The sequence below is a fragment of the Salvia hispanica genome, chromosome 4 (genome assembly GCF_029641045.1).
Source record: "Salvia hispanica isolate PSC_SH4W2 chromosome 4, Shi_PSC_v1, whole genome shotgun sequence".
NCBI lineage: Eukaryota > Viridiplantae > Streptophyta > Magnoliopsida > Lamiales > Lamiaceae > Salvia > Salvia hispanica.
In genome coordinates this window covers 5,527,309-5,542,446 of record NC_142695.1, presented here as the reverse complement: position 1 = coordinate 5,542,446, position 15,138 = coordinate 5,527,309, and the positions used below count along the sequence as shown (strand labels likewise).

The window sequence follows — 15,138 nt, the reverse complement described above, 5'->3', positions numbered from 1 at the left end:
CCCCCGTCCCACTTTAGGAGTCCCGGTTGAGTTGGGCACAGATTTTAAGAAATACAAAGGAAAGTTGGTGAAAAAAGATAGTGAATGTGGGTCCTTCTTTTATGTATTAGTTTTATAATAAAATGTGAGTGAAAAAAGGTGAGTGGAATGTGGGGCATATTACCAATTATGGAATATTCCAACCGGGACTTCTAAAGTGGGACACCCAAAAGTAGTAAACCGGGACTCCTAAAGTGGGACGGAGGGAGTATTTATTTATTGGACACTCAATTAGAAGTGAGTCCCAACATCCACTACAATATTTATTTATTACAAATAAACACTTTTTTTCTTAAAACATGTACCCGACTCAACCGGAACTCTTAAAGTGGAGCGGAGGAAGTATTATTTTATCTAGAAAACCAAACATATATATATATAATATATATCTCTAGTCTCTAAAAGTTAACGTCTTCTATTTTGTTATGATTGGTTGATGCAAAGTTTCGATGCTTAGAAAAATCAACTATAGAGAGTAGACTAAGATCCCTAGTCTATCCAAAAGCTCAATTCCAAATTTCTTAAAACAGAATAGGAGTAAAAAAAATACTATGAAAGCAAGTATATGCAAAAAATTATTAGCATGCAAACAAGTAGAGGCCCAAAGTACATAGATTGGGGTTTTAGAGATTCAAAGCCCAGCCCATTTTCGCAAAATTCAATCAAGAAGTCAGGTGTCGTAATCACACTGGAATTTTGTCAGTTATAGTGCAGAGAGACTTTTACAGGCTGAAACGACAGCGTTCTAGTGTTACGTCATTGGCTACATTGGCACGTGCGGGTAAATTGGTAGGTGTCACGTGGCTAGGTAGTGAATGTACATCCACTACTTCACTACTCACCGCTCACTTAAATCTTGTGACCTTGTGAAAATACTGTATTTTATACATTACCAAATCCCACCAAAGATTTTCTTCTTCGATAAATATATATATACTCGTACTCCGTATTTTCTATTAATTATTTTATTCCTTAATTTATTAAACATCACTTTTTAGTATTCCCTTCGTTCTATAGTAATGAAAACGTTTCTTTTTAGCATAGAAATTAAGAAAAATTGTGTTAGATGAATTAAATAAAGAGAGAGTAAAGTGGTATTACTATGGTACGTACCGAAATAACAAAATAACTCTATTACTATAAAACGGAGGGAGTACATTGCTGAAAAATAGGGAGTATCTTCTTTGAGAACATCCACAGTGGGACGGACAATAGCCCGCCCTAAGCGACGCCTATGCACCGCCACGTAAACATTTTATCCTCCTCCCATTCCACCTGCAGTGAGGCGGACTATAGCCCACCCTAAGCATATTACTTCTATTCTGTATTTATATAATTTATGCAAATTTATCAAGCAAAATAAAAAATAAAAACAACACAACTAAAGCAAATCCTACATTTACTTAATTAAAAAAAAAAGTTACAAAATAAGAAATAAAAAAAAGGTTAAAAAGAATTTTTAAAAAAAAGTTACAAACTAAGAAATTAAAAAAAACGCCCCATCCGCGGACGATATATCGGGCGCGGACGATGGTTAATGTAATAGTTGTTTTGACTTATTTCCGCCCCACTGCGGATGACCTAAGTGATGCATCGTCCGCCCTATTGCGGAGGTCCTGGGTGTAATATGATAGTGTTTTGACTTATTTCAGCCCCATCCATTCTTCTGAAAATAAAAATTGTTTTTTCTTTGATTCATCTCATAAAAATAGAAGTTTTTTATTTTAAACTTTTTTTTCTATTTTAAAAATTTCTATTTTTAAAGAATGTAGATTTAAGTTTAAGCTAACCAATGCTATATATAACAAATTTGGTTCTTGTACCGTGGAGAGAAGCACAACAGAGGAATATTCCTCATAACTTATATTTAATTTATAAATTATAATATTAAAATATTAAGGAATCCAAATCCATATATTACTCCTTCTATCTTATTACAAGCCGACACATTTTTTGAATGTCATATTACTAATTAATAAAGTTCCTAAAATAAAAAAAACTTAATTCTATTATTTTTATTTTTTCTCCTTTTAATCTTCAATATAACATTGCATAGTATATTGATATGTCGAATATGAAATAAATGATACACATGTAATACAAAATGGATGAGCATTTGCACTACTAGACACTCAAACCAAACATTTATAGGCTAAATATTAATTTTACGTATTCAACCATAAAAAATATTCAAATCATTTTTCAGAAACAATACATTTAAATCCACTTGTATAGATTAAATATACTATTAATTCATGTAACGAAACAAGATTAGATATTCTAACCCGAAACATTAACAAACCTATGTTATTGTTACCTAACAAAAAATAATAAAGTCCTAACTAAGTTCCCCAATCTAGCCACCGAGCCTAGCAGTACGTCACGCTCTATAGGTTGCACCCTACCATAAAAAGGAATGGCAATTTCGTAAATTCAACCGAAGTCGAGGCCTCTTTCTACAAAAAAACAAAATATATAAAATTGGAAATGTGTATGTAACCATAGAATATTTGGTAGAGAGCTTCATTTCTCTGGCTCTCTCTGTCTTCACTGAATTCTCCGAAGCTTCTCTCTTTTAACCCCCTTTTTTCCAATCCCTTTTCTTAATCGATAATACTACTGTATTACGTAATTTTCTTGAATCAAAGCTCAGTGTGTGTCCTTAACCGAGTGGGTTTTGCGGTGGAGTTTTGTGTGAGAGAGAGACCTTTTTTGACGCGAATTCGGGAATTATTTTAGCGAGAGAAATGGAGTCCGATTCGTGGTCTCGGATTTCGAATTATTCTAGGCGTTATCGATCTCGATCAGGTGGGTGGTTCGGTTGTGAAAATTTTTGGAGTCTTTTATTAGGGAAAAGTTGTTTTCTTCAAGGGATTTGGTGAAAAGTTTTGATTTTGTTTCGTGGGGCTTTTGAGCTGGATTGTGTTTTTTTTTCGGGGAGATTTTCTTGGTTGCGTATTGGGGAATTTGATTGGATTATGGGAGGAGTTTCGAATTTTGATTTGGATAAACGAATTAATCTTCTTTTTCAGCTGATTTTTGTTTTGGAAGCACGTTTAGGTAGCTGGTTTTTTCTTCTAAGAGTGAAATTTCTCTCAATTTGAAGATATTTCAATCTCTTGAATGTTTTTTTTTTTCCATTTCTGTACATAGCTAACGAAAATGGAGATGGAAATTGTTGTAAAAATATTGTACATCCAGATGATACTATTTTTTTATTGTTTCGTTGAAAATGCGATGCTCTATTAGGGATAAAAGTTTAATTTGTGAACAAAATTGAAAAGTTTCATCAATTTCCCCCAAAAATGGATTTTTTATTTGGTGTTGCTTGTAAATTTCCCAGATTTTGTTTCGCATATGACATTAGCTGGTTAAAAACGTTTCTTTTTTTCTTTTCATTTCTTGTTTTATAGATTTCTTATCATTAGGAATTTAGGATCCCTTTTGATGTTCAGAGTTCCAATCCGTGTTTGTATGATGTTTAGAAAATTGTTTTAATCTCTTTAAGTTGTCTCAGATAATTGCAAGTTCGAATTTGTTAATTTGTTGTGATGTAATGGTGAGATGTTTTATTGATTATGAGTTGCAGATGTATATCATGGAGAAGAGTTTGAAGGAGAAGAAGAGCATAAGTCTGAGTTTCTCTGCCCATTTTGCAGTGAGGATTTTGATGTGGTAGGGCTTTGTTGCCATATTGACGAGGATCATGCCGTCGAAGCTAAGAATGGGGTACCTACGTTGCAACTTTCGCTCTCCCATAGTTTTTATTGGTGTTTGTTTGTGTGTAAATAGCTGCACTTTTTGTGTTGAGAGCATGTGATCTTGTCTTAATCGTGCTTGCTTATGACCACATGGAATTAGTTTAGAGCTTTGGTATAGAATGGCAATTGCATATAGTTGTTTGCTTGTAGGTATGTATGCACATGCTACGAAAACGACGGTTCATTTAGTTTTATTCCACTTGCTTATCTCATGTCACATCTTGGTTCTTGATTTAAACAATGTGTAAATAGATTAATAGATGATTTCCTCATGTACAGTGGGCCTTCTATACCTTTTAGCTGTATAATCAAGGTTTATGCTATTAAAACTTCTCATTTAGTGTCTTGATCATATTGTTGAGATGTGTATTTGTGTATGTACAAATAGAAAACAAGTAATGCTCTTGTTTCCATTACTTGATAGATTTACACATTAATGCCGCTTTGTCCCTTGAAGTTCTTATGCAATATTCTGACTTTTTCATCTTTGCGAGGACACCTATATATTCCCAGATTGGAGTCCTGAATGTTATGCTTAGACTTACCTGCCTTTGTAGTTGTGTTTTGACATGATTTGGCATGGAGTTAAACATGTTGATATGCTGAATCACTACCGTTAGTGGTTAATCTGAATTTATGGTTTGGTTAGCATTCTGATAGTTTTTTTCCCCAAATACAGGTATGTCCCATTTGTGCGAAAAGGGTCGGATCAGATTTGGTTCACCATCTCACCATGCAGCACGCGAGTCTATTAAAGATATCCTTTTGATAAATGCTAAATGCTTCTCTGTGTTATTATTATACTCACCATCGATTATCTTTTTCTTTTTCTCATTTGACAAAAGAAACGGCGAACCATGTTTTTTCCTTGACCAGAACCTCACGTGCAGCGAAGAAGAAGACTGCGAAAAGGTGTATCAAATTTCCCACTGTCCATCTTCAAAAGAGAGTTGAGGGATGGAGGAAGCCTACACTCCCTTCTCGCTGGATCTTCAATTCCAGTTTCTTCCTCACACGTAGAACCTGACCCGCTGCTTACGTCGTTCATATACAATCCACCCGATGCTGATGAGTCCTCGAGTGTCCAGCCCCTGTCATCAGTCGTGGAGTGCACAATGGACGATAGCCTCGCAGGGGATTCACGTGACAGGTGAAGATTTGTTTTTTTTGCCCTCTTGTTTGCACTCTTCTTGGATCTCCGGTCATCTTAATGATGTTTTCCGGTTCAGGGTGGCGCAAAAATGCCCATTGTCGGATGAGGATCTGAGGGAGAAGACCCGAAGGTGCGAATTCGTGCAAGGCCTTGTGATGTCTACTTTTCTTGATGAATTATGAGCAAATGAGAGAATATGGGAAAAGGGGGGTTGAAATGGAGACCTATTTTCGGAGAGAGAAGTGAGGAAACAGCTTGAGTGAGGAAATAGAGCTAAGTTGGTTTATTTCTACTTAGTATGTGATGTATCATGTATGTGACAAGATATTTATGTGCAGAATAAAGCTAAGAATCTACCACTTAGTATGTAATATGCATCTTGTTTTCATATTAAGCCAATCTATATGGGGATGGTGTGATAACTGGTAACCTCTCTCCCTCCCCAAGGGTAAACTGTGTTTTGTCCTGTGTGTGTTTGTGTTTGAATAAATTTGATACAGTTTGTGTGCAAAAAAGTCTCAATTGTCTTCCACAAACTGTCTATTTTGTCTATCCACAAGTAAGTAATACTTGTGAACACAAATTTTAATGAATAATTGATAAAGGAAATGAGATAAAAAAAAGTGACTTAGAAGTATTATTTGAGGAAAATGGTCTCGCCTCTTTGTAGAGGACAAACAAACTCCATAATTTTTAAAGGACAGATTAAAAAGGAAATAGTTCAAAAGGATGGAGGGAATATTGTTTTTTTCACTACTTTTGGTATATAGTCTATACTATACTACTAACTTTATCTTACTCATAGTTAATTATAGGGACATTGGGCTTAAAAATTATAAACTTTGGCTAAATTTTGATATTTTTAACAAATTTTAAAACTGATCTAAAATATCACAGATATTAAATTCCGTTGGTTATTTTCTAATCGTCACAAATAAGCTATCAAATTGACCTAATGACCTAAGCAACACAATTTGCTATCCTTAACTGGAATAAGAAAAAGTTAACCTTTCACTGCACTCTAAAATTCAAATCTAAAACACTTGACAAAATTTAGACTTGCAATCCCTAAATCCGGATGAACTAAAATAAAGAAATAACAATACATCATCAAGAAACACAGCAAAAACTTCAAAATTCAAATATAACCACGCATTGCGATTTGCACCAGGTTACTGATATACAATCTCTATGGTGTACATAGCCAAAAGGTTGTATACATGTGATATACTACTACTATTCGTCATCATCAGGCAGCCTAGTCAGTAAGACGCCCGGTTTTAAAAAGAAAAAAAAGCGAGAGACGGGGAAGGGTAGTAAGACAAATTATCCATCATTCAGAAGTTCAAAATCCATCACCAAACATCTAATTAACTAATATCTGCATTTGGTTTTGGTTGTAGGAAAGCCACTTACTGGTGCAGTTGTCATCTTCCGCATCTCCTGCGACTACTCCACCATCATCTGACTGCTATGTAGACACACACATGCCACTCCCGCTGGTATCGGACTATCTCCAGTATGTGTTGTGCGACATGAAGAAGTTGTAGTCAGGATGCTCGACTTGCAGTACTCGAAGCCAATTATCAGCAGCTTGTGAGAGGGAATTAACCTTCTGGGCTTCGTAAACTCCATCCCCATACCAGTCCAAGGCTTTGTACTTGTATGTAGCAAGTCCAAAGGTGGGTAGTGAGAGCTTGCTACTAGCTTCGTAGCCACCTTCACATGAGTACAGTAATGTGAATATGTCTAGTTGCAAGCACAAAATAGCGCTGGAAAGATAAATAAGAAATCTAAGTCACCTTTAACAGGCTTTGCAAGTGAATGGAATGTTAAGAAACACGCATCAACATTTTGTAGAGTTGGCCCTACATGTATCCTATATATGGGGTACCTGCAAAATAAGTCACCAACTTTCTCGATGAGAACACGATACCATCATGACCGAGCCATTTGACTCATGTTTAAGAGAGGTCTTACCAAGCAACAGAAATCCAACTTGAAGGAGTCAGATCACAACTCTTATACGTTTTTAGTCCAGGATCTTGAGAGGCAAGTTTTGACATCTGTTGAATGCAAACAAACACAACCTTCTAAGATAAATACTAAGTAGAATTCTTTTAGGATGTTGGTACAAGAAAACAAGACTTGCCTTGTCAGCTAGTGGTTCACGATGAAATGGGAGCTCCCTTTCAAAGTATTCATAGACAAGTCGACCAGGGGGGTTGCTAACATCGGCTCCATCAACAGATGATTCCATAGAAGGGTTGTTTCTCCCTGCAAATCTTCTAAATCCATTATCAATATTGTACTTCTGGTTCCAAGATCCCTGAGCATCACTGGCTCCTCTCTCAGTTCCTTCACTTTCACCATCAGTACTCGATCCCCTGGAGGAATTAGCATCACTTTCCTCACCAGGCCTCCTGTCAGTAAGTAAAGTAACCAGACTCAACACAAAAGTAATGAATTATTGCCTCCTTTGACCATGTATTAGCAATACCAATCTGCCAACTACAAATATCCAGGCTTTCAGAAAATGTTGATAGAAGTGGGTAAACATATTGTAGCACAAGGCTCACCACAATTTTCGACATTATCAAATAAATCACAAGAGACTTTTTTCATTATTTTCAATGATTCATTCCACTCAGCACATATGACCTGAAAATGACTTGCATGACATCACACAATCAAACAACTTTCTTGATAGATGGGCAACATCCAATCAAAGTTTTGCCCATAAGAGCTCAAGACAGGATGAAACAGATTGCAAGCATGACAGAAACTGCAAAGGGTCCTAAAGCTATAATGCAGCTACAAAATTCATGGGACCAACTCCAAATGGTCCTTTAGTCATACCTCACAGTTTCTGTGCACAATGACATGTCTCAAATAAAATACTCGTAAATAAAGTGGCAATGGAATCAAAAGATTTAGTAAAACTAAAACGTTAGTTAGTGATGCTTACAATACTAACACCTCAAAACAAAAGAAGAAATGAAACATAATAAAAATAAGAACTCACCTGTGTTCCACGTCACGGCGTGTTGGATCTACATACAATTGGATACCAGAGAGGGATGGTGCATAATATTGAACAACAGAATCACTCTCATTGCAAAGGAGGGGAACACCAACTCCATAAACACTCCACTCCCTGAAAGATTCCCAAAGGTCACCGAGAATGAAATACGGATGGAACTGAGTACCACGATTTTTCCAAGATTTCATACTTGTCTGCAAATTTCCAAATGCATCAAATTAGACAGCTGATCTTTCATTGTAAGTAGCAATGTTGAAATTTAGACGAAATCCTAGTATTAGGATATCACTGACATTGATGTGAATAATCACTGTGGTTCAGTTAAGTTGAGATGAAGGAGGTTGGAATGCTCAAAGAAAAACCACCAATAATACAATTGTTCTCTATCAAATTTCAGGCCTTGAACTATTATTTCACTAGAATAACCAAGAATCATCCAAATTTTCTCTCTTCCGTTCAGTTTGTAGTAAATAAACAGTTAAAAACCCAACCTTCCCAAAGTTTATCCAGTCAGCTAATGGCATAAAGTAGCACAAAACACAACACACAGAGACCATTCAGTATAACAAAAGTAAGAAGTAACAACTCATAACTTTAACCCATAACCAGCCTCTTATAAACAAAACAATGCAATGAGCAAGTAAGTACACAGACAGAGAGTCAATACCAGAATGGAAACCCTCCAAGAGCTTATCATTTTCATAAGCCAATCTAATTCAGGGAGAATGAGAATGAGATCTGAAGTAACAGGGAGAATGAGCGATCCGAAGCAAAATCTAATTCATGGCAAAAATAGTCTATCCAATCGGTTCTCACTACTTTTCAAGAAATCACCCACATTTCACAACAAAACACATTTTTATCATCATCTCGCTATCTGTTCAAGCCAAACTACATTGAAATTGCCAAATACCTAAATTCCCTAAAACTATAAGGATAAAGAAGTCACAAATTAAACCAAATTAAACCAAAATAGCACAATTAAGCACCTACTAATTCAACAACTGACGAAACTGGAAAAATTACCCTAGCAAAATGCTGAGCTGCCACAACGGGAGTGGTGTGCTCCAAAAACCGATCCAAATACGAATCCGAAACGGATCCTTTCCTCTCCGGCAACGCCGAGGCCGACTTGAGCTCCGCTTGCTCTTGCTGGCGCCGCCTCATCGCCGGTGGACTGTAGTACAATCTCTCCTCCCCTGCTCTCCTCCTCGTTGACATTCTTCCAAACTAAAATCAACACTGATAACGACAGCAATTACTGGCAATTGACGTGGTGCAACAATCGATTCGCGGTAAGATTGAGTCTGTGGAGTGGATTTGTCGATGATTGTAGCAGGAATTCAGTTTTTGAAGTAGAAATTTGGGGAAATTTTTGTTAATTAGGATTTTAAAGAATGGGTTTTTGTATGAAATCTCAATCAACAACTCCGTATTTAAACTTTGGAATGGAAGTTTTGAAGGTTCACGTAAACCAGGTGCACGTTGTTCCAGAGGATTCTGGAACGAAATGACGGAATTGACCCTTGCTAAGTTATTCAACTCCGTATCTCAATGCTCCATTTTCGCTCCTCAATAAATAATCAGTCTTATTTGTACTTATTATTTATTTTACTTCTTTTCATTATAATTTATATAGATATACTGTTTATATTTTACTAATTTTTCCTATCCCCTCTCAAGGTTTGTGTCAAAATGACAACACCTGTAAATTTTTCCTATCCACCAATCCTAGCCAATCATTTGTATACATGGACGAATAATCAGTTGCCATATGACAATCATAAAAATTGCTCAAGGGTAAATTTTCGCGGACTGCAATATCCAATACGCTAGACTGCAATTTTTCCCGCCTGCAATATTCAATACGCTGGACTGTAATCTATAGATTGCAGTCTAGCATTTATAATATTGCAGTCTACCGTGATATCACAATGTCATTTTAAGAGTGTTATCATTTTAACGTACCCCTCCCCATTGCTATATTTTTAAATCCACTATCTATGAAGTACTATATTTTTAAAAATTTAAAAAAGGTTTAAAGTGAGACTCTTATTGTATCAAAGTTTGTTCATAATATTTGACAATTTGGATTGATAGTTTATGCACGTGTTATTAGAAACTAATTGTACTTGAATATTTTGAAAACAACAAATTTCTTTATTATCACAGATTCATATCAACTACTCCATAATTGGTCTCAAATCGAGGCGTGCAAATTCCGATACCGGAACCAATTTTTTTAAAAATATCATACCCAAAATTCGATCCATATGTAAATTTAGGTATCCTAAATACCTGATGTGGGTATCCGAACCCAACTAATCGGGTACCCATAAACCCAAAATTATTAAATTTCAAATTTATTCTATTTCTATAAATAATATTGGGATGAGAATATAAATTATTAAAAATAACACGATACTACCCTTCATCCCACAAAAAATGTCACACTTGTGGAACGGCACGAGATTTTAGGAGGTTTTATTTTGTGTATTAAATGGAAAGAGAAAATATTATTTTTATATTCATGTGAGAGAAAACTTTTTCCAAAAATGGAAATGTGACATCTTTTGTGGGACAAACTAAAAAGGAAAGTGTGACATCTTTTGTGGGACGGGGGAAGTACTATTTATTGACTATCATTAAAAGTTTAAACTTCAATTTTAATGCTTTAATTTTTTCTAGATTATGATTCCGTGACCCTAAATTTAAATGTGATTAAATAAATTTAGCCTACGGGCCTTAGCCCCATACTAAATAAAAATATTTATCACAGATACATAACTAATTGGGTTTCATCGGATACCCTAATACGGGTTTCAGGTATCCTAAACCCAAAAATCCTAACATTAATGACCCAAACCAATACCCGAACCCATAATTTCGGGTTTCGAGTACCCAAAACCCGCTGAGTATTGGGTCGGGATCGGGTATATCCGAAACCCGAGTACTAAATTTGCACCCCTACTCAAATCCCTTTCATTCATGTAGATTCTAAGCACACATCAAGTTATTCAAATCCCTTTCATTCATGTAGATTCTACGCATACATCAAATTATTCAAACCACTAGTATATTTATGTGTATAAAATTTTTGTGTACTAAATTTAGTATTTTGAGGGATGTGAACATGATGAGGAATCGACTAAGATACTAAAAGATATACTCCAATAAATAAGGTAGACCTTGATTGAAACAATTATTCAAAAAATTATTATTATTATTATTATTATTATTATTAATTATTTATAAGAAAAGATAAAGAGAAAAAGGTTTCTGACGTCGAGTTGACGTGGATTTATTTGTCATTGGGCAATAATTGCTTATGAGATTGAGTCCATTAAAATTTCAAACATTGTGGCCCAAAATATTAATTGGATAACCTTAAATCCAGCTATTTAAGGCCCCAATTTTACAATGGGTTTAAGATATGAAATTAATTATCATAAATCTAATTTGAACTTAAGCCCGAAAGGGAAAATTATATAAAGTAAACCTTGTTTCGTTACTCTACAATCAAGGAAGTCAATGGATACTAGAAGGGATATTTGACTATTCAACATCTATTGGAAGTCTTAACATATTTTATGTGTGTAAGTGTAACCTAAATCTAGTATTATCACATTCATTTGTCAAGCGAGACAATTTCGAACAAGGATTTACTGAATGTTGTCTAGTTGGTTAAGTGTATAAAAAATACAGCACTAAAGTAGATAAAATAGGGAAGAAAATAAAGTAAGAGATATATTAAAATTGTACGTAGATTTTTGTGAAAAAATGGACCTACTTATCTTAAAATATTCTAAAAAAATACTAGGAATTATACTTAATAAGGGAAGCAAGTAAAATATTAAATACTTCAACTAAGAAACAAAATTCTTGCTAGAAAAAGCACGGCGTATTACCATTGCCGGAAATAAAAATGAATAGACGAGACTAGTTTTTTTTTTATTAAGAGCAAACACGCGTGTAAATGTTGTTCCAACATTAAATGAAAATCTTTTTTTTAACTCACCTGTTTATTAGTTAATTGAATAAATTTTTGCCTACTATGCCTTTGTTTTGGTAGATCGGACCAAGTACAATGACCTAGTTCTTTTTAATTTAATTTTAATTTTTAACAAAAATTTCTTTGACAAAGGAACTCAAAATTAATAATTCTTGCTAGTTTTTGTTTTCATTTTCTATCATGTCAAATAGAGAAACCTATGACCACTATATTCAATTTTTAGAAATATTCAAATATGTCACCCAATAAAAATGATTATATAGTATGCTAAAATAGATAAAATAAGTGAAAAATAGATTATCTGTAACACCCCGACTTTTTACCTTAAGACTTTGAAAATCAACCTTATATATATTTAAGTTTCGCGCCTAGATCTTTACTTCTCAAATAATTAATCGTTGTGAAGTATATTTTGGAGTGGTGATCGAATATAGTATTACTTCAATATAAAGTCGCGCTAATAAAGGTCCGTTTGTGAAGACCGAGTTTCAAATAAAAGTCCGTACACGAGTTCAACGTTTAAGTAAATATTAATTAAAAATAAAATACTCTCCGTGCCCTCCGGACCTTGCGCAATAGCCACGCCTTGAATCCCGATACCTGCACGAATGGATAAGAAGCACGTTAAATCAAGACGAGACAATCGACGAAATCAAATCACATCAAACACGCAAACCAAACGACGGCTCACGCCTTTTTAGGTGACGAGACATAATATTCTTGCCATTTTTGGCATGACAAGTGATTGACGAGACAACTTGCCTCATTTGGCAAAGAGTCCCTAACCATTGGACATTTCACCTCCACAATGAATCAAGCTTTAAACCAATTAATTTCATGCACCATTCTTCCTTATAAATATCACCCCATCCCCCTCTTAATCCCTTTGTTCATCCATGAAAAACTACCTAAACAAATATTCAATCAAGATGGGAATGCATACAAGTGTTTGAAGAAGGGGAGCCAAATTCCTACACACTACCATCCTTCTTCTCTTCTTTTTTTAAGGTAATTCTTCTAATAACCCTTTTCACTACATAGCCATTTTCATACCTTTCAAGCATGAACATTTGGTTTTCCACATGGCAAATCATATTAGTATTTTGTACATCTCTTCCCTAATGATTTCATACCAACTATGCATATGACTATCTAGAATAGAATATTTGCCTTAACAATACCAAGCTTAGACTAAGAAAACAATTAAACAAGGCCTAATCTACTAAGAATCTTCAACACACAATAATAACAATCATGGGAGAGCTCACCCATAAGCAAAGGGGCTGTCCAGCGGCGGCGGCGGCAGGGCGGCGGCGGCAGTCCAGCGGCGGCGGCGGTGGTTGTTCCGGCGATTTGTGCCGAAATTAACCTCTTCCGACCCCATTTTGCACGATCTATCCAAATCTTCGCATTTCAAGACCTAATTGTTAGTTCTAAGTCTTCAATTTAAGAAAATGAAGAAGAAGAGAAAGAAGGGGAAGTGGGAATGGGAGGAAAATCCTACCTTTCGGTCAACGGCGGTGGAACCGCCGGTGACCAGCAACAGCGACGGCAGCGCCGGCGAGAGAGGGAGCGCCGGCGAGAGAGGGAGCGCCGGAGAGAGAGAAAGCCGGAGGGAGAGAAAGAGAGAGAGAGAGAGAGAGAGAGAAAACCGGAGAGAGAGAAAGCGCCGAGAGAGAGAGAGAGCGCCGGAGAGGCCGGCGCCGGCGCCGCTCGCCGGCGACGCCAGGGCGCCGGCAGAGGGGAGAGCCGAGAGAGAGGGAGAGTGGGAGAGAGGGAGGTTGTTTGTTTGAAATGGAAGAATGAATGGGAGGATTAATTCTTTTAGTAATTGGGGCAACACTTTTGACTATTGGGCCTCCCCTTTGGGCCAAGGAATTATTTAGTAATGTGGTCTCCTAATATTATTTCTTTGGGCCGAGAATTTAGAGGGAATGAGAATTTTGGGCTTTGAAGCATAAGAAATAAAAGGAACCTTATCTCGTAGTTGTGGTGTAATGTTTCTTAAAATATTTGAAGCGTTTAAAAAAAAAATTTAATCTTGCGATAAATTAATGTCTTGCCCTCCGTAATTAATTAATTAAATTTCTGGAAAATAAGAATGTATGGATTAAATGAACCCTCTCCCAAATAATTATTTAATTACTTTACGGTATCTCATAAAATAGAAATCCACTTTTCTTGAGTGGAATGAAGTGATCTTGATCGAACCCCGAACGTAGGACGCATACTACATGTAGGATCATTTCATGACATGCACCTTATATATGTCCTTAAAACTAATTTAAAACATTATACTATTTCAAGAAGGGCGTGTTCGCGAAGTTTGATTTCCGAGGCCAAGCTTTTGCAGCATTTTCTTTGGGAAGCTTTGAGGTGGGCTTTATATCCAACACATTAAGTGTGGATAAAATTATCAAATATATGAAATGATTTTTGTTTGATAAAATTGCACTTATTTTTTTTTAAAATGTTATCGTGCCATAAATTATTTGTTTTATGATGCCTATCTGCTTGGCGATGCCAAAGGAATGAATGAATGAAACGAATTCGGCTCCAATAGGACCAAGATCCTATTCGAGTTAGTGTACACAAAGGAATGGACCGTGAGTCATCGTAAGGGTTGGCCGGTCAATGTGATCGTGGAAGGTGGCCACCTTCCCGACACACAATGAACTATCAGATATGGCGGATTGATGGAATGAGCTTAGTCTGATCAGACGAACTTTATGAAAATGAACTTAGTAAGCTCGGGCCTTTAAGAAAAACCCCCGTGTGTTACTGTGATGGCATGATAATAACTTTTCATATATATGTATCTTTCGGCGATGTGTTCACTGAGTACCCCGTACTCAGCCCTGCATGTATTTCTAAATGTGCAGGTTGAGCAAGTGATGAACTGGTGGCTGAGTGGAGTTGGTGGTTGTCTCATCTCTTTTGTAGGATTTTCGTGGCATGTGTCTTCATACACATGACCACATGGTTACAACTCCTTCCGCTGTGCTTAGGTTGTAGTATTTTGTACTAATGGGTCATAGGAAAAATGATCAGTAACGAGTGACCTACGTTAAACACTCTCTTAAGTACTCATGGTTTTTTTTCGTTGTCTTGTGAACCTCTTTTATATTAT

General features: G+C 36.0%; 2 protein-coding genes across 2 annotated transcripts; one reads left to right on the top strand and one right to left on the bottom strand.

Moving 5' to 3' along the window:
- Positions 1-2,546: 2,546 nt before the first annotated feature.
- On the top strand, positions 2,547-5,324 carry LOC125195852 (protein DEHYDRATION-INDUCED 19 homolog 4-like). Its single transcript, XM_048094110.2, has 5 exons — positions 2,547-2,847; positions 3,629-3,768; positions 4,480-4,557; positions 4,685-4,950; positions 5,030-5,324. Exons 1-5 carry the CDS (start codon positions 2,787-2,789, stop codon positions 5,133-5,135), a joined length of 651 nt encoding a protein of 216 aa, XP_047950067.1. The 5' UTR covers positions 2,547-2,786; the 3' UTR covers positions 5,136-5,324.
- A 759-nt stretch (positions 5,325-6,083) lies between these two features.
- On the bottom strand, positions 6,084-9,418 carry LOC125195851 (uncharacterized). The gene is made up of 6 exons (XM_048094109.2): positions 9,023-9,418; positions 7,979-8,190; positions 7,106-7,376; positions 6,934-7,019; positions 6,756-6,847; positions 6,084-6,672 (listed from the first exon to the last, which is right to left on the bottom strand). The coding sequence occupies exons 1-6, from the start codon at positions 9,215-9,217 to the stop codon at positions 6,464-6,466; spliced, it is 1,065 nt and encodes a 354-aa protein (XP_047950066.2). The 5' UTR covers positions 9,218-9,418; the 3' UTR covers positions 6,084-6,463.
- Positions 9,419-15,138: the final 5,720 nt, after the last annotated feature.